This window comes from Syngnathus floridae, chromosome 11 (assembly GCF_059516105.1).
Source record: "Syngnathus floridae isolate MCC-2025c chromosome 11, RoL_Sflo_1.0, whole genome shotgun sequence".
Lineage (NCBI taxonomy): Eukaryota > Metazoa > Chordata > Actinopteri > Syngnathiformes > Syngnathidae > Syngnathus > Syngnathus floridae.
In genome coordinates this window covers 9390177-9418164 of record NC_142423.1, presented here as the reverse complement: position 1 = coordinate 9418164, position 27988 = coordinate 9390177, and the positions used below count along the sequence as shown (strand labels likewise).

The 27988-nt window shown below is 42.1% G+C and overlaps 6 protein-coding genes and 1 long non-coding RNA gene across 15 annotated transcripts; 3 read left to right on the top strand and 4 right to left on the bottom strand.

Annotated features, from left to right (window-relative positions):
* The first annotated feature begins 198 nt into the window (after nt 1-198).
* Nucleotides 199-2243, top strand: ppcs (phosphopantothenoylcysteine synthetase). The gene is made up of 4 exons (XM_088390938.1): nt 199-337; nt 782-1310; nt 1376-1479; nt 1610-2243. The coding sequence occupies exons 2-4, from the start codon at nt 785-787 to the stop codon at nt 1934-1936; spliced, it is 957 nt and encodes a 318-aa protein (XP_088247064.1). The 5' UTR covers nt 199-337; nt 782-784; the 3' UTR covers nt 1937-2243.
* On the bottom strand, nt 1971-5801 carry utp3 (UTP3 small subunit processome component). Its single transcript, XM_088390930.1, has 16 exons — nt 5633-5801; nt 5443-5530; nt 5252-5296; nt 4894-4950; nt 4700-4814; nt 4555-4623; nt 4296-4420; nt 4069-4221; nt 3925-3996; nt 3669-3709; nt 3486-3582; nt 3171-3308; nt 2904-3040; nt 2769-2826; nt 2493-2600; nt 1971-2411 (listed from the first exon to the last, which is right to left on the bottom strand). Exons 1-16 carry the CDS (start codon nt 5647-5649, stop codon nt 2322-2324), a joined length of 1410 nt encoding a protein of 469 aa, XP_088247056.1. The 5' UTR covers nt 5650-5801; the 3' UTR covers nt 1971-2321.
* A 141-nt stretch (nt 5802-5942) lies between these two features.
* Nucleotides 5943-10798, bottom strand: sack1e (scaffolding CK1 anchoring protein E). 3 transcript variants are annotated; one of them, XM_088390927.1, is made up of 9 exons: nt 10389-10798; nt 9684-10314; nt 9469-9615; nt 8756-8880; nt 8259-8681; nt 7749-7805; nt 7375-7600; nt 7073-7294; nt 5943-6987 (listed from the first exon to the last, which is right to left on the bottom strand). In XM_088390927.1, exons 2-9 carry the CDS (start codon nt 10140-10142, stop codon nt 6817-6819), a joined length of 1830 nt encoding a protein of 609 aa, XP_088247053.1. In that variant the 5' UTR covers nt 10143-10314; nt 10389-10798; the 3' UTR covers nt 5943-6816. The 3 variants fall into 3 exon arrangements, with proteins under 3 accessions (XP_088247053.1, XP_088247051.1, XP_088247052.1); XM_088390925.1 differs by having other exon boundaries at nt 7360-7600; nt 10389-10790; XM_088390926.1 differs by having other exon boundaries at nt 7360-7600; nt 9684-10790.
* On the top strand, nt 8978-13707 carry LOC148390943 (uncharacterized). Of its 2 annotated transcripts, XR_015861507.1 has the most exons (4): nt 8978-9079; nt 9261-9594; nt 9702-11466; nt 11734-13707. It is a non-coding gene; the product is annotated as an uncharacterized LOC148390943 (long non-coding RNA). The 2 variants fall into 2 exon arrangements; XR_015861506.1 differs by having other exon boundaries at nt 9702-13707.
* Nucleotides 10923-14030, bottom strand: emp3a (epithelial membrane protein 3a (MAM blood group)). Of its 2 annotated transcripts, XM_088390939.1 has the most exons (5): nt 13709-14023; nt 12372-12460; nt 11947-12049; nt 11726-11866; nt 10923-11500 (listed from the first exon to the last, which is right to left on the bottom strand). In XM_088390939.1, the coding sequence occupies exons 2-5, from the start codon at nt 12447-12449 to the stop codon at nt 11325-11327; spliced, it is 498 nt and encodes a 165-aa protein (XP_088247065.1). In that variant the 5' UTR covers nt 12450-12460; nt 13709-14023; the 3' UTR covers nt 10923-11324. The 2 variants fall into 2 exon arrangements, with proteins under 2 accessions (XP_088247065.1, XP_088247066.1); XM_088390940.1 differs by lacking the exon at nt 11947-12049 and having other exon boundaries at nt 13709-14030.
* Nucleotides 14031-14414: 384 nt separating this feature from the next.
* Nucleotides 14415-21798, bottom strand: znf362a (zinc finger protein 362a). Of its 2 annotated transcripts, none has more exons than XM_088390933.1 (9): nt 21499-21798; nt 17756-17822; nt 17325-17496; nt 16957-17076; nt 16425-16728; nt 16083-16307; nt 15917-15995; nt 15335-15493; nt 14415-15175 (listed from the first exon to the last, which is right to left on the bottom strand). In XM_088390933.1, exons 2-9 carry the CDS (start codon nt 17819-17821, stop codon nt 15020-15022), a joined length of 1281 nt encoding a protein of 426 aa, XP_088247059.1. In that variant the 5' UTR covers nt 17822; nt 21499-21798; the 3' UTR covers nt 14415-15019. The 2 variants fall into 2 exon arrangements, with proteins under 2 accessions (XP_088247059.1, XP_088247057.1); XM_088390931.1 differs by lacking the exon at nt 21499-21798 and adding an exon at nt 18400-18595.
* Nucleotides 17984-27494, top strand: LOC148390940 (uncharacterized). 4 transcript variants are annotated; one of them, XM_088390934.1, is made up of 3 exons: nt 17984-18156; nt 25324-25473; nt 25955-27494. In XM_088390934.1, the coding sequence occupies exons 1-3, from the start codon at nt 18039-18041 to the stop codon at nt 26701-26703; spliced, it is 1017 nt and encodes a 338-aa protein (XP_088247060.1). In that variant the 5' UTR covers nt 17984-18038; the 3' UTR covers nt 26704-27494. The 4 variants fall into 4 exon arrangements, with proteins under 4 accessions (XP_088247060.1, XP_088247062.1, XP_088247061.1 ...); XM_088390936.1 differs by lacking the exon at nt 17984-18156 and adding an exon at nt 22588-22718; XM_088390935.1 differs by lacking the exon at nt 17984-18156 and adding an exon at nt 24201-24341.
* Nucleotides 27495-27988: the final 494 nt, after the last annotated feature.

Sequence of the window (27988 nt, the reverse complement as noted above, 5' to 3'; positions counted from 1 at the left end):
ATTGAACTAAATTATTTAAACACAAGACCCACTTGAAAAAGGCATAACACTACTATTCATAAAATGAACACCATACTGATACTGTGTAATCTTTCGTCCAGGAAACAAATAACACTAATAGATTATTTTTTTAAGTCAGGAAATGCCTACTTAAACATCTGAACTCTATTTGGTATCATCCATCCATCGGCGTGGCAGTAGTACCACAGATATCTATGTGAGGGCGCTATTTTGTTTCTCATAAAAGTGAAGAAGAGCGCGCCTCAGTTTCAGGAAGTGCCTAAATCGTGACGTGTGGAAGACATACTTCCCATTTCTTCACAATTTGGAGTCAAAAGTAAGTTTCCCCCTCGATGTACTTTGTAGTTCCTTAATAATCAAAGTATAGTTATGACACGGACACATGAGGGCGTCGCTGACAAACTTTTGTTGATGCAAAAGTGACAGTTCTGTTATGAATGTACACTGCGTCAGCGAGCAATCGAAAATGAAAGTGATTGACAATTAAACTTCGCAACCAAAATGAAACATGCTGCATCCTTTCGGTGGAGATTTATTCACATTTATTATCTTATCTTTATTATCTGTGCGATTAAACAATCAGTGCGCTTGTTTTATAGAGGAGTACAGAAATTAAATTGGTTTTACTTGAAAAAACATTACTACTGGTAAATAAAAATAATTAAAAAACAACTTTACTCACCCCGTGTCACGACTGGCCTACTGTACCTTGATTCCATCCCGTTTTGTTCATACCTGTGTGCCTCCTCTCTCTCTGCAGGCCATGGCAGAACCCAGAATGTCTTCCATTGATGGCAAGCTGGCTGAAGAGTTTGCTGCTCCTTCCCATGTGGACGAGGTCCGGGAGAGGATAGCTGCTTTTGCCCGACTCCACGCTGAGGCAGGCCGCCGCGTGGTTCTCATCTCATCGGGTGGCACCAAAGTCCCGCTGGAGTCACGCACCGTTCGCTTTCTGGATAATTTTAGCAGCGGCAGGAGGGGAGCGCAGTCCGCCGAGTACTTCTTGGAGACCGGTTACGCCGTTGTCTTCCTGCACAGGCATCGCTCACTCTACCCGTACGCTCGCACGCTCTCCTCCATCAACGTGCTGGACGCCCTGGAGTTCTCAGGCGGGGCTCAAGAACCAGACCGTGTGGTGGTAAACCCGCAGGTGCTCCCCAACATGGCCAAAGTGCTGAAGAAGTATCGGGAAGTCACAGATGCCCAACTCCTGCTCCCTATCGAGTTCAGCACTTTGTCGGAGTATCTGCATCTCCTCAAGGCGTCAGCGCAGTCCCTCAACGCCATAGGTCGGCATCAACGCCCGTAGCGTCGACTGGTGTTAGCAGTTCTCTAACAAACTTGTGCGTTTTAGGCTCAAAGGCCATGTTTTACTTGGCGGCGGCTGTGTCAGATTTCTACATCCCAGCATGTGACATGCCGGAGCACAAAATTCAATCTTCCAACGGACCGCTTCAAGTGAGCCCCAAATAATTCAAACATGCTTAACCATTATGCCTATTCTGAGCATTTTTCCTGTTTTACTGACTGACGTAGTGAAGAATTACTGTATTTAATTTCTCAACAACAAATCCCTGTCTCCCTGCAGCTAAGCTTGAAGATGGTGCCCAAAATTTTATCACCGCTGGTGAAAGACTGGGCGCCGCAGGCCTTCGTCATATCCTTTAAACTGGAGACGGACGCCGCCATCTTGCTGGACAAGGCTCGACGAGCGCTGGAAACGTACAGGCACCAGGCGGTGGTCGCCAACGTGCTGGACTCACGGCGAGGCTACGTGGTGGTGGTGACACCTACCAGCCAGCATGAGGTGGTCCTCTCCAAGGAGGACGTCAACAACCAGGTGGAGATTGAGGAGAGGATCGTTACTAATTTGACAGCGGCGCACGAGCGTTTCATTGAACAACAAGTGGGCTGACTGCCATCACGGTTTTCATCAGATGCACGTGGGCTTGATTTTTGGCTTTAATTGTAGAATAGTTTGAAAAACATCACCAATCTGTTTGCAACAGGCAATTTTGAGCCATACTTCAAAATTTGAAGAGGACTTTCCTGATCAGTCTTGTTTCAATATCACCAAGATAAATATCAGTATTTGTTAGGAATAATGTTCACACTAACTTTAACTAAAATGTTCAATGGTTGACATTTTTTCACTTTTTTTTTCTGTTTAATTATCTTAACCTGTTAATGTAACAACTTATTAAAGATTGTAAAAAGATGAATGATGTCAGTTTTGCTATTGCAGGTTTTTTAAAAGTGCAAGCACATTCCACTAAACAGCTTTGCAGTGCATTGAGATGTTACTTGAGTTTGATACTCTTCTTGACTCCTGCACGGATACCGGACAGTTCTCCGCTGTATCTCGTCTCCTCTTGCCGAACCTCTCGGACCTGATGAAAACACGAGCGGTCAATGTGGAACATAAGCGTACACTGAAACGCATTTATGTGGAGATGTTTGCGACTACACACCTGGCCCTTCCTGCGGATCTTCGCCCGCCTGAACTTCTCCCGGTGTTTGACTCGAGGATTGCGGTCGATCTTCTTCCTCTTGGGAGTGAGCCCCTTGTTCTTGGCCATCTGCAACAAGATCGAGGCACCAAATTAAGATGTGTTTGGAACATTTTGCCATCAGAATGTTCACTCTTCAAGGGGTGTTGTTAGCGGTTGATGTCATTTTTGTTGGATTCAGCTTTGATTCTTGGATTGATTATGTCATCGATTATGCCAATCATTTGGAAAAATTACCTGGTACGTGATGCCTCTCTTCGCTTCTGAATCTAACTCCTCCTCGTCCACGTCCACCCTGCAAAATCGTTGACAATGAATAAAATAAATATTTGCTTTTTTTTTTTAAATCCTGAGTTCATAAACTTCACTCACTCTTCATCTTTCTGTGGTTTTATCTTCCTCTTCGATTTCATCCTTCGCTCCACTTCTCTGTAGAATTGCAACGCTGCCTCCTCGTCCAGGTCTGAGTCAGAAGCAGCGACCATCTCTGGCACCTCTTTGGCGGAATCCTACGTCCGCAAACACGCCCTCATTAGAATCAGTGCCAGGAATTGACATGCACGGGCCACACAGAGGTGTGGATGGCCACGTATTTCCCCTCGTCGCTTGTTTCTACTACAGCAATTTATTTTCTTTAACCTGGTCTTTTTTGCCGGACAAACCAGCTTTCTTCTCAGCCGCTGCTCTGCGGGCGATCTCTTCGTCCTCTTGAGCAGCCAACAGCTTACTGTACTGCGGCGCCAGGCGCTCATCAACTGAGCTCAGTTTATTGATGAGCTGCAGGCAGGAAGGCAGGGTTAGAAATTAAAATGTATCCTTTGACAAAACTCGTCCTTAACACAGAATATATAATGACTTAGCAGCTTTGGTGCCACTCCACTGTTTGGACAAAAAGCATGAAAAGATGATCAACTGTGTGATCATAATATATGCGTGAAGATGTCAAAGACTTACATTTCTGTAAGTGAGCAGTCGTTCGATGACCGGGTGGTTGTGAACGGGGATTCGTTTGGCTTTGAGCACCAGGTAGAAGCTGATGTTTGTACAATAACTGAAACAGGAAGTGCTCAAGTTGAGGACTTGGCAAGTCAGACGGCTTCGTTCGTGAACGTCACACTTTTAAACCCGCATACTCACTTGAGGTAAAGCTGATGTTTTGTCTTCAGGTAGTCGGCACCCTTTTGGAAACAAAAGCAAAGGACAATGTTCTTGACATTCCAGGGTTAATCTCCATTTTAAAAAAAACATTGTTTTGTGTTTTTGAACACTATTTTGTTTTTGTGAGTTCCATAAGAAGACTAAGCTAGAAACTAAGCATTAAAGCAAACAACCACACATTACGTTATGCCAATAAGAAGTAAATAAAGGAACTAAATACAATAAAATAGGTCACCTTCCCTGGTGGAATTCTTCCATCTTTGACCATCTGCATGAGTGGCTGCAGTAGGTCCTTCATTTCTGTGAGCTGCACATGAACAATTCCATTTAGCTTCCACCTCATTGGTTGCTTCACTAGCAGCCATCACACTCTGTGTACCTTTGCCTTGAAGTCCTGAATGAGTTCAAGCAACTCGGGCGACTCCTTCTTGAGCAGTTTCATTTTCTCTTTGAGGGACATTTGCTTCAGGTCCTTGACGATCTTCTCCTTTTCCACAACTGTCTCCTCGGTCTGTTCCTCTGGAGCAAACTCCTTCATGTGGAGCCACGTGATTTATTTGCACAAGACAGCATTTCTTGACAGGTAAAGCATGATGTTACAAATACCTGGAAAAAGTTCAAGTCGTAATCCTCCTCGCTGAGCTGTTCTGCCAAACGATTTTGGATTTTCTTGGCTTCTTCTTCCTCCTCCTCTTCCTCCTCTACCAACTCATCACGTGCCTTTTTTCCCTCTGGAAAAATTCAATGGAAACAGATTATGAGTAGTGGGATGTTTTCTTGTGGATTAACAATTTAAAAAAAAAAATGCATTTTTCATCCTTAATATCACAATTTAGTGTGTAATTCTTTTATATAGTATGCTCACTTGTGGCCACGTAGTCAGTGTCATAGAAAATCTTCTTCTTGGTACCCCAGGCAAGGTCATTGGGAAGCTCTGAGAGGACAATACAAACAAAGTTAAGCGAGCTCTACGTGCACTAGCCTCAGCATCTTACAGCCTCATGTCTTACCTTCCTCCTTCTTCCCCTCGAGATCGCTCTCCATGTCAGTGCCCTCCTCCTCTTCCTCCTCATCTTCATCGTCCTCATCATCCGTTTCGGAATCATCCAAGGCCATCACTTCCTCCTGCAGAAATGAGCATACATTTCCTCTGGAACTCACATTTTATTTCATGTTAAAGTCCAACAGGAAAACGGAATCCCACCTCATCATCCAGTTCCTCCTCATCGCTATGCAACTTGACTCCACTGGCGAGGAGTTTCTGTTTGGAAATTCCAAAATATAAACTCAGTCAAAAATAAATAAAATTTAAAAACCCACCCCAATAGAAACAAATACCAGTTTAAGAGGAACAAAAATTAGTCCATTAAAATAATAAAAAGTGTTCCAATAATAAGTTCAATAGTTCAAACCCAAACGCAGCCATGTCTCAAAGATTTAGAAACACTTAAGAGTCCAAGCGCTGTACATAAGATCAAACATAATAAATATAAAAACCATATAATTACGATATATGTACTAATAACAAGAATGAAAAAAGAAAAAAAATCAGATTTTTTTACCTCAATCTTCTCATCGTGAAACTCATCAATTATGTCCTTGGAGTTCTGGCGATGAGAAATTAAAGATTGTAAAATTATTGCATACATTTTCATTCATATAATGTAACTGCTGCAACACTGTTAAGTTACTCAGTTACTTTTAGATACAAATTCCAACATTACCAAAACATACGAGGAAAAAAAACGCTTACTTTATCAGGGACAGGCACGTTTTTGTATGCCTCTGGATCATCTTCATCATATTGCTGCTGTTTAACAGGCTTCGGGATCTTTTTACGTCTGTTAGCAAAAAAACAAAAACAAAGCGACAATTCAAACACGATAAAGTGATAATAACAAAAAGACCTTAGTTACGTTGATGCTAACGTTAGCCAGACTTACCTTATTGCTCGAACCATCGTACCTTCTAGATGCGTAAATAGCTCGAGTAGTAAAGTTTTAACACATTGCTATGGCTTGAACATGTGATTCCGCAAACGCTTCTTCTTCTTCAGCGTTTTGATGGAGAGCGACGTGAACGATGACACGAACAGCGCTACCTATTGGAGGACATTCAGAACCAGATTTTAAAACTATGGTTTTACATAATGCTTTTCCAGCAAAACAGCAAAACCGTGCTTGCTAAAAATGAACTGAACTGATGGAAAAAGGGGATAAGACAACATTTCAACAAACAAGGAAAATACAAAGACACATATATGGTCTTTATTTTATTTTTTTTAAATAAGGATAATTGTGGCTACTCTTAAAGGTCACAACCTCAAGACAGACAGGATTGTCAACTCAAAATCGTCAGTCACTCCCGGTCGTTTGTGGGAAGCATTTTGTTTTGTTTTTTTATTGTATGAAACACAGTGGAGGAGTGGTTAACATTTCAACCTCACAGTTCTGAGCTTCTGGCTTCAAATCTTATCTCCAGCCGTCTTATGTGGAAGAAGAAGAAGTATCCCTTTTCTATTGCACCGAAATGAACCCTGCCAACTTCCCTATTTTCTATAGTAAGTCAAAGACATTTTATTTAGATAGCAATTTATACAGAGAGCACTCTCAAACTTCACATAGTTAAAATAGTCACATATAATTAAAAACAGACTGACAACATTTTACATTTTATGGTTAATACAAGAAAAATAAATCACTCACAGATGAGTTAGAGCCTATCTATGGATGGCGTTACACCAGCGTTTGGTGTAGCCCCACTTAACCCCCTCCGCATTTTACTATTCTATTCCAAACTATATGAATATAAATTACTTTCTCAGCCCCACCGGCGTATATCGATCCAGCATGAACATGCTCACATTTTCACCTGTGGATCCAACGTGTATGTTTTTGGAGAAGGCCAGACTACCAGGGAAAATGAAATCTCCAACATGAAGGTCGCAGATGAGATTCCAAGAGCAAAAACCTCACAAGTCGGAGTGGACTCCTCGTCCACAAAAATAAACTCGATCCAAGTCTTGAGTCAGTCTTTTTTCTTGTTCGAGTGTTTAATACTACAGAGGTAAGCGAGGTTTTGTAGTTTCTTTTAAGACAGATGGAGCTTGCTTATACTATGCGGCAGCTCATTCCTCTTCCCCTTTTCTTTCCCTTAGAGGCTTCCAGTTCAAATCTAGGGCGAAGCTGCGAGGTCTGAGCTTGGAGGCCTGTGGAAGTCTTTGCAGGGCTGACTTGACCACGTCGTTCCTTCTCTTCATCAGGATTAAGCCCGGTGTCATTTGGTCCGGCTCATAAGCCTGTGCATTAAAAACAAGGCTTTTAATCACGTCACGTGAGGTCATGTGATTAGCGATGCAGCAAAATGCAGCAGCAAGGGCTTACGTTGAAATTAAGCCTCGGGACAGAGAATCTTCTCTCATCGGGAATTGGGTCGGCGCCGGGTGCATCCGATCGGAGGTCCATCATGGAGAGGGTCGTCTCGGGCATGTTGTTCATGGAGCCTCTTCTGAAGAGTTCCGACTTCTTCTGAGGTTTGAATCTCTTCATGAGGTCACTCATCGAGTTGAAGCTCTCCGATTGCGGCACCCTCAAGATTAAGGGCTTCTACAAGCAGACACATTCAAATAAATCCTCAAATATGAAATTAAAAACTTGAAGAAGCGGCTTACTCTTGAGGCGGCTACATTTTCTATGTTGGAGCTGATGTCATCCAAGTCGCTCTCCTCTCTCACGCGGGAATTTGGCCTTTCGTCCCAGTTTTCCCTCGTTGAAGAAAATAAAAATTCATTTTGCTTCAAGTCGCTGTCCTTGTTGTCTCGCCACGCTGACAACGATCTATCATCCGCGCTGTTTCTCAGGTCTTTGGAGAACTGCCGGGATACTACCTCTTCTGTGTGATGTTCTGCCCAACTGGAAATGAAGAGAGGAACATTATTTTATTGTATCTACTTCATTAAATTAAATTAATAACATTTCTGATGTCTTTTAAATACGGGTAGAGAAGCACATTTTTATATTTCACCAAAAATGTTTCATATATCTCCCTTATAAAACTCACTTGGAAAGTTTTACGTTGTCCGGCAAATTGTTTGTCATTGGAAAGCTTTCCCATACCCTATGAGGTACACAAAAAAAAAAATCAGTCAAGGTTGGTGGCACAAATTCACATATCAGAATTGTCAATCAATAATAATTAATATATACACCTCTGACATAAACAAATTACCTTGATAATCAATTCACAATATTCATCTAGTATGTTGATAGTGTTTACAATGTTTTACAATAATTAGCAACAATGATTTAGTGACTATCCACATGCATTTTGCCACTTGCTGTCGACTGAAAATCACAGTCCTAAGTCAAAACCAATCACTAGTTTTCCGAAGCTGAGCCGTCAATTTAGCTAGAATTTATACAATAATCCCGCAAATCTACAATTTACTTAAAATGACTATGGTGACAAATTCATGTTAAGAACAATAAGGTTAATGATTACCCAAGACTTTTTGCACTGTATGTTTTGAAGTTAGGACGCAAAACAACACCTCATCTACTGGGTACGTACCTTCTCGATGTCGTAGGCTTGTCTCCATTCACAGTAAAAGTATCCAAAATGGCTGTGTTTTTATCAAACATCATATCATTCTGCAAGGCTGTTTCCTTTGCCACAACTTCCTCTAAAGGATTATCCGTCAAGGTTCCTCTTTGAATGACACCCATGGCCTCCCAGTCCAGATGGACGTTCATCGGTGGAGAAGGAGGGTTGAGGATCTCTTCCTTCACGTGCAAGTGTCTGGGAGGACTCGGATCTTTGAAGTCTTTTTGCTGCTTTGTCATTTCCATGTGGGGAACGGCGTATTCCCAAAGGTTGGGAACCGGGGAGGAAGCAGCAAACAGGATCCGGAACTCTTTATCGAAGACGTCCACAGCCGAGCCGGTGACAACGGTGACGAGATGTCGATGTAAGTGAGCATCCGTCCACGTGAGGCTGTCGAGAATGAAGACAACCTGATATAACATCATCTGCTGTCATAAAAATACCTTTTTCATATGAATGTTTACCTGTAGCTACCATGAATAACAGTCTCCAAATCCACCAAAATAAATTTCTCTTTCAACTCGCCAACAATCATCTTTCCACTTTTCGAGCAGAAGCTTTTACCTCCAAGAACACGAACACGAATGTTCTGCAATTAAATTGAAACATAATATTAGATGGATATGTATGATAGATATGTAACCCAGGATTCCTGGAATTGTCCTTACCAGGAATTATGGGTCCCAGGGACAATCAAGCCCCGTAGACATTAAATTCTTGGAATATTAGACGCCCAAGAAAAAGACCTAAAGTGGCCCAGCCTGAATTGCACTCAAGATATGCAACAGGTATTTCAATTCATTTCCTAGTGTTTGATACCATACATTTGACATAGACATACATCTAAGTCTTGAAGTCATAATCGTTGAATGTCCTAATTGTCATTACATGCAATCCAACCTATTTGTTTCCAATCATTATGTTTTGTTGCCCTCGCTTGAAGCGCATCTTCTGTTGATTCTGCAATAGTAACAAGAAGACTGTCCTGAATGCTGTATAACCAGTTGAACTGTTGCTGGCGTTACCGTGATTACCGAGGCATGCGACACCGTATCGTAAGTCAAGTTCACAATGCAGTATATCAAGTTTGAAATCTTTTCTCACTTGGAGCATATAGGAGAATCTGTTTGAGTGTGTCCACCTTCTGTGCTTCTGCAATCTTTCAAGCCCGACTCACCGGATGTCCCAGCCTGTGGAGTGTGTACTTCTCTTCAACGGTCCTTTGGTTGAGGATGATGTAAACCGGGACACCCCTGGAGGCTGCGTCGTGTAAATCCCTAATGATAGTGCTGTCTGTCAGCCGGTCAGTCACGATGCCAAGTACCTAAAGAGACATCGTTTTTGCAAATTAGCTCTACCCACGCTGAATGATAAGAATTCAAAGACGCATACTTGGCTGGCTTTCTGCAGATGCCGTCGGATGACCTCTCTGATGGCAGGTTCTCCCTCAGCGGGGGGATTCGTGTACACCGTGACGTTTTCCATGCGCACCCAAGGCACCTCGGGCCAACCCAGCTCCAAACGCGGAGCGGGCACATCCGAGTGGGACGGGAAGTAGGACGAGGTGAGGTCAGCTGCATCCGGATTGACTTTCCCTCCAGTCTCTTCTTTTTGCAGGGGAGTAAAATGAAAGTCCTGAACTGAGCTGGTTATCTCGCCCACCTCATCGGGAGAGAGGAAGGAGCCAAAGAACTCTGCGCCGATGGCGTTGTAAAAGGCTTTGGGACCTTCACCCAGGAGCTTCTCCATAGAATGGCGCTCAAGTTCCGAGTAGAGGAACTCCGGGGAAGACGGGGTTACCGGCAGGAACACCGCATTCTCATCCAGACTGGCTTCCTGGGAGCCCGGCATGGCTGCGACCTCTACGAGGATATGTTAAGTCTCTCAACTACTGACCTCGTCTCACGTCAGCCATCAGTCCAATGAGATCCGGAGGACCAAATGCTTGACGGCAAAGACATCCAATGACGATTACAGAGAGGAAGTCCCTTGAGTTATGTTGGTCTGGAGCTTCATCTTGACCCTAAACACAAAGTCATAGAGGAGATTCATGCGGTCGGCGCATGTTTTCCGTTGTGGTGGTGTTGTCAATCTTACCTCCAATGGAGCTTGTGCGACTGCGCTTCTCGCTTGACTCGTTCCCACCCTTGCCTGTCATCTCAGTCAGCCTTCCACTCCTTGTGGGCGACATTGTAATCGGATTCCGCAAATTCTGTCCCGCACTAGCGCTGACAGACTTCGTCGCCGTTCGCGCTCAATTACAACGTCGCCTCACTTTCACGCCTTAACTCTTTGGTGCGTCCACTTTTTCCATCATCTGCATGATGCGTTTGTCTGAAAGGCAAATATTGTCACACAGCCTTTCTTTAAGACATGTGATTTGTTTTGGACTGGTTCAGCCAGATTGGCAGCTTTACCAAGCAACCAAGTCTGTACACACTTGTGTTTTTGTAGAGCCCATTTCTTGTGCATTTCCTTTCCTGTACATTTCTGAATTCCTACTGCTACGCCAGAGAAAACATTGTTGACAGAATGCCTTTCGCAACCGGTTAAAAGGTGAGTTACCACAGGCAGACACACCCCTAAGCACTGCATTCAAACAGCTCTGTCTATTCATCTGACGCCAGAAAATCCACCCAAATCTTACTTTATTATTTGATTAATCTTATACATGGCAATACTGTGACGTCGCTAGAAGTCTGGCGAGTCGCAAAGAAGCATGAGCATCTTGGAAATAAAAATAAACCGTTGACAGATTGAGTGATTCTCCAATCCTTAAGGGCCCTTACTGAAAAAGATAAATTGTAAGATTACTAGTAAAGGCTGTAAAGCCGTTCGAACGTTTTATTTGGAGAAATAAATAAACAAGGGTAAAGTTGTAATTTTAATGAGTGTATTTAAAAAAAAAAAATCATTCAATTCTGACTTTTCACACACCTTGCCCTCTAGGCTGAGATACAAAACAAAATTAGAGCAACACTAGAAATGAAAAAAAAACTGGGATAAGCAAAAAAGCTTTTTTTTTCTTCCCCTTCATTCTTTCTTTCGCAAGTGTCCATACAGAACGCCACTGATCAACAAGAGGGGGACACAAAGCCACGCCAGGATGAAGCAATAACCGAAATGACCTTTGCCCAAATCGCTGGAGTCATTAAGGATCTCCTTCCTGTGAAAGGTGAAGATGAGGCAAGCTGCAAAGTCGGTGAAGCCTGCAAAAGTTACAGATAAAGCAATGAAAATTAACATAAAGAATAGAAAATAATAATATATTGATCAGCACTAGCAAAAACTGTCTATATTCAATTTCAGTTTAGAAAATTCTTTGTAGAATTAGGACTTTTAAAAAAAATCCTGTCTATTTAAATTTTGTATCAAGAAAATGAATATTCAGTAAAAAATGATACAGTGTACAACTTCTACAAATAATATCATACCTGCAAAGGCTTGACAGAGTCCTGTCAAGTAGAAGAGCCCTCCTTTGGACATGGTGAAGAGCTGAGCTGCAAACACCAGCAGAGAGATGGACGAGAAGACCACGGACAGCACCATGAGGGCCTGCACCGACTGCAACCAGTCTGGAACGAGCGAAGACCCAACAGTTTTTAAACATCAGACGATATTATGGAATCGTGCAGAAATGCAAATGATCATTTACCGCTCTCATTGGTAGCGGCACACAGCCACGTATCTGTGGCATTGTCATGGAAACAGTTGTACCACAGGTCGCTGATTTCTGAATTGTCCCAGACCCACCAGGACTACACACACACACAAACACACTCAAAGTAAGCAAAGTCTATTTATAGAGCACATTTCAACACAGCTCACAGAGTAAAGACAATGACCTCAATTGTGATGTCATTTAACTGAAGGAAGTTTTTGCCTTTCAGATTTTAATTATTTCCTGTCTAAAAGAGGCTGCATGGAATTTCTGGATTTAAGTCAGCTGTACGGTTGAGAGCCATCTGCATAGAACATAATACATAATAATAATGGGACTTAGAGCTTGATACATTACATATCAAGGTTAGTTGTAGCAGGTGGAACAACGTCATCTCCTGGACAAAAAGTGCCACTCACCTTCTCCAGGGTAGCCACAAGGAGCATAGACAGGGTGACAAGATGCAGTACGGTCAAGGATATGAGGAGGAACACCATGGCTGAGGCCGCTATAATAAAAACAAGAAAATATATTATTGGGCAGTGCCTTGAGGAAGTGTTGCAAGTGGGCCCGGTTATGAATCAGAGTCCAGCTTGCTCATAAAATGTCTCCAAGATGAGGGGCAGACTCCCGAAAAGAGCCTCATTTCATGACTCCCTCCCCTGAACATCTTTTATCTATTAGCAAGATCACAAACACACTTTCCCCTTTTCTCTCATTTTGCATTTTTGTCTCCATGACATCACAACCCACATACTCATAACTTTTTTTTCACTTGAGCATAAGCAGCAAGATTGTCTTATTTGCCTCCCCACCACCCCATTATGAACCCCAAAGTAACCATTCAAAAAGTCCCTTTATTCCAAACAGGAACTGGAATTGAGACAATTTCTGTTTCGCTCTGTTTCGCTTTAGAGCACGACCAAAGATTTGGGTATTAGATTACAGATTTTCCGTTGAACTTCATATTTATTGAATAAAGTAGGTTACAATGTGAGAAACGTATACTTGGTCAAGGTCCAACACTTAAAATATATAATATATATAGTAATATCTGTAATTAGACACAAATATGAGCTTACTGACAGGGTGGATATTTTTGCTAATATTGACGTTGTATGAGCACATGGTGGACCTTCAGCAAGTAGTATGATTCACTTAACAATTTGACTGTTTAACCAATATATTTTCAATCTGAAATGCTGAATAGAGGAGCCCCACTCTTCATTTGATGATAGGAACTGGGCCAGGCTGCAAATGGCAAGAATGATTGACGTATGCATTGAAAAGAGAGAAAAAGAAATAATTAAAAGAACTAAGTTTAGGTAAAAACAGAACAAAAAAACACCAATATGACATAATGACAGGATGGAGAGCAATTTTAAGAAGAATATTTATCATTGTACTTGTATGGGCGCAAATGTTTTGCCACTATTAATGAGATTGCAGAGTTTCATTATTATGCAACATTTTCATGATGATTTTGATGAGAACACCAAAGGCATTCATGGTGCTACTATCTCCTACGTTATTTTTTGTTTTTTTTTCTATTTCAATGAATGGACTGAGACAGTCTGGGGCAAAATTGTTCCCAGCGGTCCTCTCTGATGACATCATCATTGGTAATGGCTTACGTTTGCTCACATTTAACTGTTCGTATGTTCAGTGCATTAAGTTCAAGCAAGATACTGCAAGTCCTTTTGGATATGAACAAATTAATTTCCTGGATGAATAAAAAGACACGACGTATTCTTACCAGTTTTCCTGGATGCTTTGGAGTTTTGTCCCAAGAGTTGATGTTATCCTCCTTTTGTGCTCTTTTCGTGCAGAGTCGGAATGTGTAGCAGCATAGGAGGAGTACTCGACACCCATTTCCTCTAAGCTTTACCCTCGCCTCCCCTCCTTCTTCTTGTGGCCCTCCCCCTTATAACTGTGGTTTGGAGGAAAATCAAATTCCCCTGGATCAGCTCAATTTGTGCCCCTCCTCTTCGCTGCCTCTTTTAAAAAAATGTATGAATGCACTTTATACTGAGGGGAAATGAAGTTGTACACGACAGCCTGGCATGAGTCTACGGGGAGGCGAATTTAGGCAGGATGTTCAAAGTCCTCGGAGGCGGGAACCCACTTTGGATGGCCAATGTGCAGGAAGTGTAAGCCCACCCAAGACAAAACACAAACACGCGCACATGCACGAATGTACAGGCAATGTCGAAATTGTCATGCACGCGTAAAAAGGAGAATACGGCAAATCTAACCGTTTCAGCTTTTTAAATTTTTTTTAAAGATCATTAAAAAAAAATTACTTAATATTGGCTTAATGTCAGTTTTTAAATCAATTATTTAATTAAAAGAAATGAATAATTTAATGTCAAAATTTTACTTTATTTGAATTACAAATGAACTAAAACTGCCTGACAGCTGATGTGATTTGGGAAAAATAATAAATAAATCACTGGCCACTCTGAAATTCGGATTATTGTTTTATTCTTTAAAAAGAGTTTGACAGTCAATCCTATGTTGTTTTTGTGTTAGGACACACGAGGCTACCACAATAATAAACAGATTGTTAAACTTAACACTATTGTCTTTGCAAAGGCAGATTTTGTGATATAAGATAACTCTTATTCGTATTAAATTGTGCGGGTGGACCTAATATGCCGGCCTCTGACTTGAACCCGTTTTTTTTCTTTTTTTCTTATCAAAACATAGGTGATCTCAGGAGGGAATGTGGCCAAAAAGAATAAATACCAATGATACAAAAAAACTCGGCACATAATATTTACATCAACGTGGAACGCATACTATTTATAGAAGATACCTTAACGAGCATTAAAAAAGTTAGGGAGCGTATAAAAAAAGAACAATCTGTGACATCACAATAAATGTTATAAGTCTGTCCTTTTCAGGCCTCAAAGTGCTCATTAGACATAATCCAGATGCGTATATATATATTTATAATTAATACAGAGGAAAGTATTACTGTACCTCCTCATAGGATATTAGTACACTCTGGCACTTTGTTTCTTGTTTTTGGTCGTACCCGAGTCCATATGGTTGTCGTCGTATACTAAACGGAGAGAGCGAGGTGATGTCGGGACAAAATGGCGGCCGCGCTCAGGTCTGAGGCATCCGTCCGGGGGTGGTGGTGGGGGGCGTCGTTCCTCCGAGGCCCCCCGTGTTGCGCCGCTGCGTGCTTGCACATGTGCTTCATGAGGTAGGTCTCCTGCAATGCAAGGTGTGCAGATGGATGGTGAGCGTTTTAGAGAAAAGAAATGTCGAAAAAAGTCCAAGGAAATTTCTGGGGCTTGTGGTATGCGGCAGTTGGCCCCCCATGATTAAAATAATTCTAAGAAAATTAAGCTAGCGGTGAGCATTCACTCACCGACGTGTACGCTCTGTCGCACGTGCTGCAGCAGTAGGCCCGAGCCGTCTTGATGGCGTGGGCGGAAAGGTGCATCTGCAGCGACGCCGCGTCCGAGTAAGCCCGGAAGCAGTTGGAACACTTGAACGCCTTGTCTTTGTTGTGGTGCCTCTGGTGAGACTGCAAACAACAAAAATCTGGTATTTCATTTGCTCTAAAAGGTAAACTAAAATGTAAAAAACAGAAATGATAATAAAAAAATAACGCAAATAAATAATGTAAATTACATTACAATAATTGCTCTTATGAATAAAATACAAAATAAATGACAATAATAAAATACAAAATGAATGACAAACTTAGACATGTATATTACGTATATTGCGCATTACTATTGTTTTTAGAATGATAAAATACTGAAATAATGAAAAAAAGAAAATATTTTCTTTTATCTATAAATAAAATTTATTAAAAAAAAACGTTTTATTGTAATAAAAATAAACCACAATATTTTAGTTTTGCCATAATAAAATATAAAACAATAATCACAAAACATACTATGTTGTCTTATAATGAATCAAGTAAAATTTAATTTGAATTTACCTGAAGATTAGACAGCTGCGTGAAGGCCTTCTCACATCCAGGCTGGAAGCATTTATACGGACGATCCCCCGTGTGGATTCTGAATGAAAATTAATTGATAAACAACTAAAATGGAACACGACTGAAGCTGTATTTCACACACAGAAGTCTTTTTGGAGCATCTCACCTGGTGTGCTGCTGCAGGTGCGAGAGCTGTCGAAAGCACTTCTCGCAGTAGGCGCACCGGTACGGCTTGAGGCCCAAGTGGATGCGCAGGTGCTGCGCCAGGTACGGGGCGTTGGCGAACGTCTTGGTGCAGTGAGGGCACTTGTACGCCTTGGCCTCCGTGTGCGTCTTCGAGTGAATCTGCATGTCCGACTTGGAGAAGAAGGTGAGCGGGCACACTTTACACCTGCGGTCGGGATACAAAGGAGACTCGTGATGCTTTGGATTGTGCTCGACAGATGAACAGGAAGAAGAAGGTAGTAGACATCTTGAGCCTCTGTAATCCACGGCCCGATTAGCGTACCTGTACGTTTTCTCTTTGGCAGTGATGCTGATGGCGGACTGGTCGTTGCTGGACGCCAGGATGGGGTACGGCACCACCAAGAGCGAGGAGCCGTTCTCTGCTTTGATTTTCCGACGCCCGTCTTTCGGCGGCTTGGACACCCCGAGTAGGCTCATGAGACCTCCGTTGGTTCTCCCGGGGTCCATCCCGTGGGGGTTGGCGAAGCTGGAGAGCAGGTGAGGTGTGGAGGCACCCGAGGGCGGCGTGGCGGGCGAGGTGACCTCAGAGTTGTTGAGGTTTCCTGTTCTGGATGCCAGAGAAACGCCTGAAGGACGAGAGGACCCGATAACAATGATGCATTCGAGGAAACTGGGGAATCTGAATGTACTGCCTCGCACGTAAGCAAAGTCACAACAGCATCTTCAAAGCCTGAGTAGTTGACCGATATATCTCTTCATGCTAAAATATGAAAGGAATCATTGCCCGCACAGATCAAATATTTTTTTTACAATCAGGAAAATCTAAATATTTGTATTAGACGATATGCCGTCACCTGAGAGGTGGTTTGCCCGAGCAGGGTGTTCAATGAGCTGACGCCAGTCCTCCCACAGTCCCCTGGCTTTGATGGCCGCTTTGCCGTCCAGGTTCAAGTTGACGTCACCGAGAATTCGACCTTGAAGAAAACATCGGAGTCATCATTTGTAGCAATGAAGGACATTTTTCTAGGTTTACTCAGTTTTATAAACATAAGATGTGCTTTCCGTTATTTCCTTTCATGGCTGAAAATGCTTCATGTTGAAATGTTTAATTTGAGTTATTTCGTCCATTTCTGTTAACTATAATAACCATGCTTGCCACGTATCACCAAAGTGATAAACTTCACAAACGTGAAAAGCTCGGTATGCAATCGTGACGACGTACCCGTGAGTGAGCTGGAGGTGGGCCGAGCAGGACTGGAGTGCAGGACGACGTCCGACTGCTGGGCTTTGGACGTCACGTGCTGGTCGCCTTCTGGAGACAGCAAGGGCTGCTGGGAGGGCAGCGTCACAGGCGCTGGATGAGACGCTCGAATCTTCTCCGCCATCAGCTGCTCCTTCATTCCATCAAAAGAGAAGACTCATTAGGATGCTTTTTGTTTGTCAGAGTTGCTGTTCCTAAAATAGTTCCATTTGATCTGGTGTTTATATATATATATATTTATATATATATATATATATGATTCCCTACTGAATTCCTCGATCACGTTGCCAAGTAACTACGTGAATAATCAGAAAATTCAAAGGACTGAGGTATGCAAAAACATCATTTTCCTCTGGAAAATTTAAAGTGAGCAGACTTCAAATAAGACTCACCTGCGTGACAGCCATGGCTGGTGGCGGGGGCCAAAAATAGGGACTGTTAAAGCGAGGTTCCGCCATTCTGGAATACATCGAGAAAAAAAGAAAATTTAGATCGCCTAGTTCTTATAGTGTTTTTTTTCGTAATTTGGCATTTTCATTTCATTTTTCGATGGGCTACTTAGACACTTTTTTCTTTAAAGTCCAACAGAGGCAAGTAGGAGGTGGATCTTTATTTAGCTCCTTGCGCAGACAAGGTGAAGTCATTTGCAAGAAGAGGCGTCCATGCCTGTTAGATATGCAATCACGTGAGAGGCGCTGTGGTTTGGGGGAGCCTTCACTGTCAAAGTGTTATCAGCGTAAACACAGGCATCACACGCTAGGATGGCCAACAACTGACCAGCAGCAGTCAAAAGGTGAGTGAAACAAATAATACCCTAAACATAATTTCTTTCTTAAAATTGGAATGTTATTAGAATGTTTTTATTTCGCATTTAAAGTAAGCATTTAGGATTGACGGTATTGGGACAATCATGAGGCACGTCAACAACTATTGCAATAATGCAAATTCCACGTGGAAAGATCACAGTTGCAGAATTTCATTTAAAGCAAACGGAAAGTGGAAGAACCCAAGCCTGAAAAGGCAACAAAAATCTTACATTTTCATTTGAAGCAGTCATTTAGAATAATTTGACAGAAAGAAAAAATTGGGCAAAAGTTATCTTAATTATGACTGAGATCCACATGGTCAAACTTATATCTTCCCCCGCCATGAAATAAATGGTATAGTCCTGCACCATTCGTGAACCAAGTATCATGTTAAATACTGACAAAAAATAGTATATAATTCAGTTGTTAATAACTCAACTTTTTCAAGTTTCCCCTAACCAAAAAGGAAATGGTAGTCCATGAACTACAAAGTAGCCTTTAAGTATTGTGTGGGGGAGAAATACATCATAAAAAGAAATACTAAATATAACACAAATAAAATTACATGTAATACAAAATTATAATGATTTTGTTAAATTTCTTTTTTCATTGCGCTCAAAGGACCATACCATTTTTGATTTTACAACAGGACCATACCATTTTGTATAGCACGTTCTTCAGGGTTCTGACTTTAACAGGATTAATATTGGCTACTTATGATCCCCCTCCCTACCTCCTTTATTTTTTAAACCAATTACATGAAAACCTAATCTGTTGTCTTTCCTGCAAAATTGTGGATGACGACAAGATTAGCACATTTGCTGGATGCTTTTGCAAATACCAAATGATAACTTGCTACACAGACGACAGTATCTAAAAGTGCACTGTAAAAAGTACAAAGCACTGTAATACAAAAAGCAATGCATTTTTTTCCAAGTGTCGTGCAAGTTAGATGAGCCTGCTGGAGGTGAAAGCGAAGTACTGCGCCTGCCATCATTAGACAAATATTTAAGGGGGGGGGGGTTACAGGACCAATGTTTTTTTTGTTGCTCTTGGCTGGCGTACGCGGCCTAGTGTTATGCCTCGGCTAAAGCAAACACACACAGGAATGGTTTAAGAGTGCCAAAGTATGCAATGAGAAATGTTTCCAAAAGACGAAAACCAATGGGAAAAAAAAAGATTTTTTTTTTTAGTGCATGCAAAAATTCGATTCTGCACATCTGGACCACATGTAAAGACGACCTCAGCCTACCATGGAATCGAATAGTCTCCAAGCATAATGTAGAGGCAAGAAGAAGAGGGGCCCTCCGGTTGCGGCGTTCCGAGGTTGTGAAAGGACACAGTCATTTACGTAGCGGAGTAAGAATAGAAGAACTGCTTACTTGGCATCTTAATTACTGCTTTTAATTGGATTGTTAGTGTAAGTAAAGTCAAAAACCAGTGGTTCTCATACCACGTAGCACAATTATAATAATATAGCAAACCTAAATGTTCATAAAAGACATGGAGATTTTATTAAAAAAAAACAAAAAAAAAACAAAAAAAAAAACAGATACAGCAGTGCCTGAAGATAAAAGAGACTCTATCAAGTAACCCCATGTAAAAAAAAAAACAAAGCTCAGCTTCCAGTAAACATCACTACCAAAGAACTCTTGTCTCGTTTGTGAACGAACTGGCATAGGGTCTTTTATCTGACACAAAATTTCAAAACTGCCTTCTCTCCTGCTTGCTGTTTGCGGCACACAAGCGCCAGTAATCGTAATTCGGGTCAGCTGTGATGTAAAACGGAAGCACAGTGGGTAATACTTTAACCCATGCTGATCAGAAGCTAGATACTAAGGCCAGATGCAAGAGGGGGCGATTACTCGGGTAATCGATGAAATAATCGATAAGATGGAACCTATTCATATTCGCATTTGAGCCATGGCCTTTAGGTGGACATGGATGGTCACTACTTTTCCAAGTGTATAGTGGGCCGTTTTGAGTGCCCTGCATTTTTGACATTCGGAGACCTACAAAATGGCATAACCCCTTTACTTTATACGAAACAGTGTGCACATTCGGATACAGCCTCAGTTGAAATGTCCGACAGTTCATTTTCTTACTCCACCTTATGCCTTGATTGTACAGTATTTGAGCTTGCACATTAAGATGACAATACCCCCCCCAAAATGCAATCCTTCCATCCACTATTTGAACTGCTTTATTCAGTTTTTGTTTTAATTCCTAATTCTTAAAAATGAGCACTAATTCAGATTTTTTGTATGCACTAAGAACTGAACAAGTTCATTAAAAATCTGAACTTTGAACTATTGCTCAGATAACTAAACTTAGAAAAACAAAATAAAATCACATAATATAAACGAAAAATGTAGAGTAAAAAATATTTGTAATAAAAATAAAAATTTTAAATAGTCAAATGAAGCAAATACACAAAACGGTTATTTAACGCTATACAATTTAAATAGAAAAAACAACAATAAAATAAAAACTAAGCTAAAAAAAATGGTAAATTTTATATTTATATCTATTTTATATTTTTCAAAATAACACGGCATGCACGACTAAAACTCCTCGGTTTTGGGTTCCTGTTGTATAATCCATCATCATCGTCATCAATCACCATCAATGCAGTAACAGTAAAAACAATTATTACTACTGCGAAACGATTTGGGGGGAGGCTGTCATCTTCAGATGATATGAATAACAATCATCATGAAAATGTGAAGCTCCATCTTAAAAAGACGCAACGTTTTATTGTGCGCTGGCTCGTTGCAGACTGCCGTCTCCTCTGCTCTGCTCTGCTTTTGGCCCAAAACGAGACAAAAGGGAAACAAAAATGGCAGCCCATTCCTCGCTTTTATTTTTATAAGCAGCGGGCGATTCCGAGTAAGCACAGGCGAGCAATTGTCCCCGTGCACGTCGGGTGGCTGTTTCCCCCCCACCCAGCCAGCACCACTCTTTCGCCTTGTTGACTTGCATTTTGCAGCTTTAAATATCCCGGCTGCTTGAAGGGGGAAAAAAAAAACACAACACTAATGACACTTCCTCCCACAAACACGACGTCTTTCATGGAGGATGTGCAGGAATCAACATTTTCTGTGCACATACAATGGATGCGACGTAATGTAACGTAATGGTGGGATAAATACACATTTATCACAGGGGCGCCGCAGGGTGGCTCGTTTTTTTTTTTTTTGGGGGGGGGGGTGGCAACTTAGTTTTTGCACGACTTGCGTAACAACGACGCTAACCCAGCGAGTTGAAAGCTCCGCGACGTCGACGGGATTTTTTTTTTTTTTTTTTTTTTTTAAGGAAAAGCCACATACCTGCTTGAGTGAGCGCGCAGCTGGCACGATGATTCTTTGGGCAACGATCGCCACTCGTCTTCTTTTCGTGTCGATTTGCAGTCAGGCGGACTTCAAACCTTCCGGGTCGCCTGTTGTTCACTTCTGGGTCCTGCAGGAGGCGAACCCCCGGCAGCAATACGATTTTTTCTTCTCTTTCTTTTTTTAACCCATTTTATGCCACATTTTGGGGGGAATTTTGGGGTAGAGAGGACGATGGGAAGGAACGTGAACGCGCTGCCTCTGTGTTGGTGGAAATTCTGCACGTGAACGCGCGCGCTGATGTGCGAACATCAGCACCAGGTGGCGCTCGTAACACTTGACTGACTGAGGGGTCCGCGCGAGGAGCGTCATCACCATTATCATTACAGTGGGCAACTTTTTTTTTTTTGCTTGCATAAAACATCGGGAGTGTATAATTTTGAACATCATTTACAATATTTAGGCCTCATCAGCTGACCTGTTGTTACTTTTTTCTTTGTTATTGTCTTTTTATTTTTGATTTGATGACGTTTGGCATGCACAAACTTGGCCAATAAAGCTGATTCTGATTTAACTTTTAATTTTCGTTTCTGAAGACCAGAAAACTGTCTATGGGAGAAAAGCAGTTTTGAAGCTGAGAGAAGAGGGCAAATCTATCTGTCACGAAAATATTTTCTTTGCAAGGCTGGAACGGATTAATGGCACTTCCATTCATGAGAATAGGAAAAGTTACAAGCACGGTCAAGGAATGAATTAAACTCACATCAAGGCACCAATTGTACTTTCTGCAAAAAAGAAGTGTGAAAACGTAAAAAGAAAAGGCATGCAAAATTTCAATAATTACAATTAGGGAAAAAAATAGACGTTAAGAAAGTCCAACAAGGCCTGAGGGAGGGAGGGTTCAGTGTATTAGCATGCAGTTGCCCGAACAAGTTCAATAATTCCCTCTCTGTTTCCCTCTAACCTTGTTTGTCTCGACACGCTCGTCTCGTGGTCCAGCTAGTTGCCCGACTGGTTCCCCGAGCCTGTTCAAACAATGCCACACCCAGCACTGCTCCAGGTGCAAGCAAGCAAGGCGCCCTGGGAGGCCACGAGGGGAGGGGAGAGGGGGGTTATCAGCAACAGCAAAACGGGGTGTGGGGCGGTTAAAGGAAGAGAGTGTATTTAACAGCTCTGGAATGACATGCGGCTCTGAAGACTCCCGGGAGTGGGGCGACCAGGTAATGAAAACTCACAATGGTGATATTTTTTTTATTTAGTTTTTTTTACTGAGTGTCCATGCGACGTCCATGCAATGTTGTGCTGCTGATTTAAGTGAATGTCACTTGTGTGTGTGTGTGTGTGTGTGTGTGTGTGTGTGTGTGTGTGTGTGTGTGTGTGTGTGTGTGTGTGTGTGTGTGTGTGTGCGTGTGTGTAAATCTTATGGGGCTGTCAGTGGCATAATTCAGGATTACTTCTCACGCACACTACTGAAACAATCTTACACATGCTGAGTTTTTTTATTTTTTGCAGACATCCAAACTTGCAGTACTGTAATTTCCGGACTAAGTCGCGTTTTTTTCATAGTTTGGGTGAGGGGGGGGTGACTTATACTCAGGAGCGACTTATATATGTTTTTTTTCACAAATTTTTACTTGATCATTAAGACATCACTTACTTCCAAGTATAGTTGACCACTTCCCATGTTATTTTTAGTATAGTTGATCACTTCACATGCTTTTATATCTTTATCTTGAACATATTCAAAACAAAAAAATAGAGAAAACATCAAATAAAGCAAGTAACACTTTAAAGCACCATATCCAAGTCCACTGTCTGCTATATGTACACTTGCTTCATTTTTGCTAGTCTTATATTTATTATTATTATTTATTATTATTTGTTTATTTATCATTTATTCAATACTCTTATTTCTTCATTGTTTGTGCCTTCTTGTTTTTTTGTGTTGCTTGTATGCATACGTGTACTATCTCGCCGAGGGATAGTGGGAACGTAATTTCAATCGCTTTATGTGTCTTGATATATGAAAAAAAAATCGACAATAAAGCAGACTTTGACTTTGATAAAACAACCAAATAAACAAAACAAAAAACTACATCTGAAAAAAATTATATTTTCAGACGAAACTGGATGAGGGCGCTCTAAATTTCACTGTTGGCCGTGACTCATCAACTGGGTGGGCTTAAGAAAAATGGCACCAAAAAGAAACTCATATTTTGCAGGTTACAAACTTCAAGTTGTAAAACGTGCAGCTGAAAACAGTAATCGAGCAGCAGAAAGAAAGTTTGGAGAACCGTGATGTACCAATGGATTACTATTTCAAGTGACGTCAGTGGCACGGCACGGCGCGGCGCGGCGATTGTTTACATGAAGGACAAACGTACCCACGTGAGGACTACCGGCATCATTAGCGGTGATCATTTCTAAGTGACATGGAGGACAAAGAGTTTAAAAGGAATTAAGGATTTGGAGTGACATAGAAGGTTTGAAAAACTATTATGGCTTTTACGCACGCCCGGTCTCGGGGGCCGGCGCTCGGCCGAGTGACTGTCCGCGAACGGTGCATGGGGCTCGGACATGGCCATTACGCACGCCCGGTCCTATGCCATGGAGCTCTCGTGTCTGGAAGTCCACGCCGCCACACGCTTGGAAGTTTGTGTTGTTTAATAAAGAGCCGTTTACCAAACCCACGTCTATCCTTGTACTTTGTTAACGCTACAATATAGTTATATACTAGATCTGTGGAATAAAGACGAGGCTGACGTCAGGGCGCACGCGCGGCGATGTTGACAAAGGACGAGGAATTTGATCAATGGATTTAATGGATTTAAAGTGCACGCATGGTTTGATAATATTATTGCTTATATTATAGTTATTTGAAATATAGTTTATCTATCGTTATATGAGCCTGTGGAATATTTTGAAGTGCAAGCGCCCTCAGCCGCGCGCACCCATTGTCGACAAAGAACGATCGATGGATTTAATGAATTGGAGTGACACCGATGATTTTATAAACGTATTATTCATGTAATCGTTTTCTTTAATAACTCTATATGTTACGTCAGGCCCATTCTCAGCTCTTCGTTTGTGTTTGTCACGTTAGCATACCTATCGTTTAGCCTGTTGCTGTCGAACGATCGATGGATTTAATGAATTGGAGTGACACCGATGGTTTTATAAACATGTTATTCATGTAATAGTTGTCTTTAATCACTCTATATGTTACGTCAGGCCTGTTATCAGCTCTTTGTTTGTGTTTGTCACGTTAGCACACCTATCGTTTAGCCTGTTGTTGCTATCGTTTAGCCTGTTGTTGCTCGTTCATGACATTTTTTGGTGTGGGATTTTGTCGAATAAATTGCCCCCCAAAATGCGACTTGTACTCCGGAGCGATTTATATATGTTTTTGTTTTTTTCACTTTTTGGGGCATTTTATGGCTGGTGCGATTTATACTCCGGAGCGACTTATAGTCCGGAAAATACAGTATATTTTCTGAGTGTATTTTAGTATGATTCATGATTCATTTGCGTGTGTGTGTATGAGCAAAACAAAATCAGTAGGCTTCATGTGAGTCTTTCAGTATTGAACATGGAAGCATTTCAGTGGTGTTTGTTTGAAATCGTTTAAAGGATGTCTCGATGCTTCCTCTTAGTAAACAGTGCAAAGTTCAAGTATCGATCTCCAAGCACAGGATGAATAGAAACAAGTGCAGGAAAAATGATTACATTTCTAGCCTGCTAAGCAGCTGACATTCCTGAGCTGCTACACCTCAAGGCAAAATTGGCAAACCTGTTTTGAGCTGCACGCGTGTCATTTCCCCGTAGATATGGACAGCGTGTTGGACAACGCGTCTGTGTTGTGCGTCTTCAAAGTGGTGTGTAGCCTCCTATCCCTGCCCTTGCTGGTGACGTCGCGAAGTCCTGTGGGATTCTGCGGCTGCTGCATCCTCATCTTCACCGATTTCCTGCTCGCAGGTGAGCGAGCGGCAAGGGTGCTCGCTAGTTTTAGCGCTGGCTACTAATGATTTCATTGTTAGCGCTCTCAAGTGGTTTAGAGCTATTTTTTGAAAGGCAGGACTTGACTATGTGGTTGTTCTATATCCTACCCTGCCACTCTGTCATAATGATGTTCCACAGGGGTCAGTTTTAGGCCCCCTGTTGTTTTAATTGCCCACGGGCTGCATTTAAAGAATGCATTGTATTTCCTTTCACTGCCAGTTAGATCTGTCCTGCATAGCAAGAACATTTACTTTTTGGTACTGTCTGAAGAAAATCAAAGCGGCACTATACTGCTACCTCCCACACACACAGACACACAAATGTGTCCTTGGTGTTTTAGAAATGTATGTTTTGTTTACAGTACACAGTTTTCTGTTCCTGGTGGACTTTGCCATCTTCAACTTGAACCTGAACAGGAAGTTGAGTGAAAACATTGTCAAATGGTGTCTTTGTGCAGTTTACCTGAGCCTCCTGGGCCTCTTTGAGCGGTGGTTCGCCGAGCTGACACCGCCGCCGGGCGTGATCGCCCTGCGCTTCCTGCTCTTCCTGAGCCACACCTACGGCGCTGTGCTGATGCTCATCACACCCCTTATCGCCGTGGAGATTCTCACCCAATTTCTGTGGATGACAAGGGAAGAAGAGGAAGGGAAGGAGGAAGTGGAGGATGAAGATGATGCGGTGAATGGCGGCTGGCGGTGTCACACCATTGGCTACTTGTGCTGTTTGTCGGTGTGGGTGGCGGTGGCCCTCAACCTGCGGTGTCGATGGAAGTCGGAGGAAGCCAGGGCCATGGTTTGTTTGGCCGACAGTGGCTCTTTGATACGTTGTCTGCCCAACCTGCTGAGCCCCCTACCCAGAGCGATGAGTCCCTGTTGGGGCGTGTCCTTCCTCTACTTGATCCTGATCCTGGTCATGTGCTCACTTCTCTTCCTCACACGAAGGATGGTGGGTGACGGCCAGAAATGTTCCTCCAAGGAGAAGGGATGCACGACGGTGCCCTTCAAGACGCTGCGCAGGGAGGGACGGCGGGATTCGAACTTGACGCTGGCCTCGCTGGCCGTACTCGGCGTCCTGGTGCTTCCACTTTACCTTGGTGTCAACGTCCTCCTGCTAACGAGCGTGGAGACCCTCCTGGAGGCCAGTGTCCGCTGGATTTTGGGATCTACCCACAGAGGCTCCACCGCTGTTGTTGTCATGGCGGTGTGAAACAATTGGCCGCCGATTGGAAAGGGATTATGGTATTATGGGACAGTGTTTACATGCGACGACTAGATGCTGAGAAGGCAGTTTGAGGGAGGCTTGCTGGCTAAAGCCGTAAAGGATTAGTGGTCACTTTGAGGACCACCACGCAATGAGACTGGCTCTAGGAAATAAAAATATATGATCAGTACCAGTTTTGACAGTGAAAATTCAAAAAAAAAAAAGGGGTGGGAGCAACTTTCCCCCAAAATGCACATTATAATTCAAAATTTAACAGACCTGACTGTGAGTGAATGGTTGTTGCTTCGAGCTGATACCTCCCTTTAAGGTATGGTGACACTACCGTTAGACTAGACAAGAGTTTTAAACGGTTTGAATGGAGCTCCTCACCTCATTTCAACATAGTTGAATTTTTTTTTCTTGCCACCAAAGCATTGAACTGACAAAATGAAGCTCCTCTTTCAACATGGTTCATAAGCCCCAAGATGCTGGAGGTTGTTGCCAAATCAAAACTATTGTATCCGACGGGGTGTGAGCACAACAATGGTGAATAGGAAAGTTTTTCAGTGGAAGTTTAAAAAAAGTATTTTAAGAAATTTAGCGTATAGCTCAGAGCCAGCTACAGTTCACCCGTGACCCCAATTAGAAAATATAAGTGGATGAATGTGTGAAAAGGGATGTGTGAAAAGGAATACAGATGGTTCTGGTGCTGCTTTGACTGTTACAACAAGACAATACATAGAATGCAATCAGGACAAAAATAAAAAAATAAAATGAATACACTGTTCTGTTACACAGCCAAATGATGCTGCCTTTGAAAAATGTGTTGATTAGTCTAATAAAAGAACACGCGGACAATGAGATATGTTTACAAATCCTGTATGAAGCACAGGTGAGTTAGAAAAATGGGTGGTTCAAACCATAACAGAGGAAATCACAGGGAAAAACATTCCCATAAGTAAATGAATTATTTTCCATTTTTTAAAAGACCTTAAAAACGTAATACTATATTTGAAGACTTGAACTATTTAAAATGGTACGAAGTGTTGTGAAGCATAGTGTTGCATGTTGCGTTTTCATAGTAGCTGGTGTTTGTGGCGACTATTGTTGCAATCGTAAACAAAGATGAAACTGAACTCACGCAATGAAAGACGAGACGAAGCAGCATCTCCCACGCTCACGCAACAGATTCAACACCAGAGGGCGCCATACGTTTCCTCGGAGAGTCTGAAGATGGAATGCGAGGAGGGAAACGGTGGAGATGGGGAAACTGAGAATTTCCTTTCCTGTG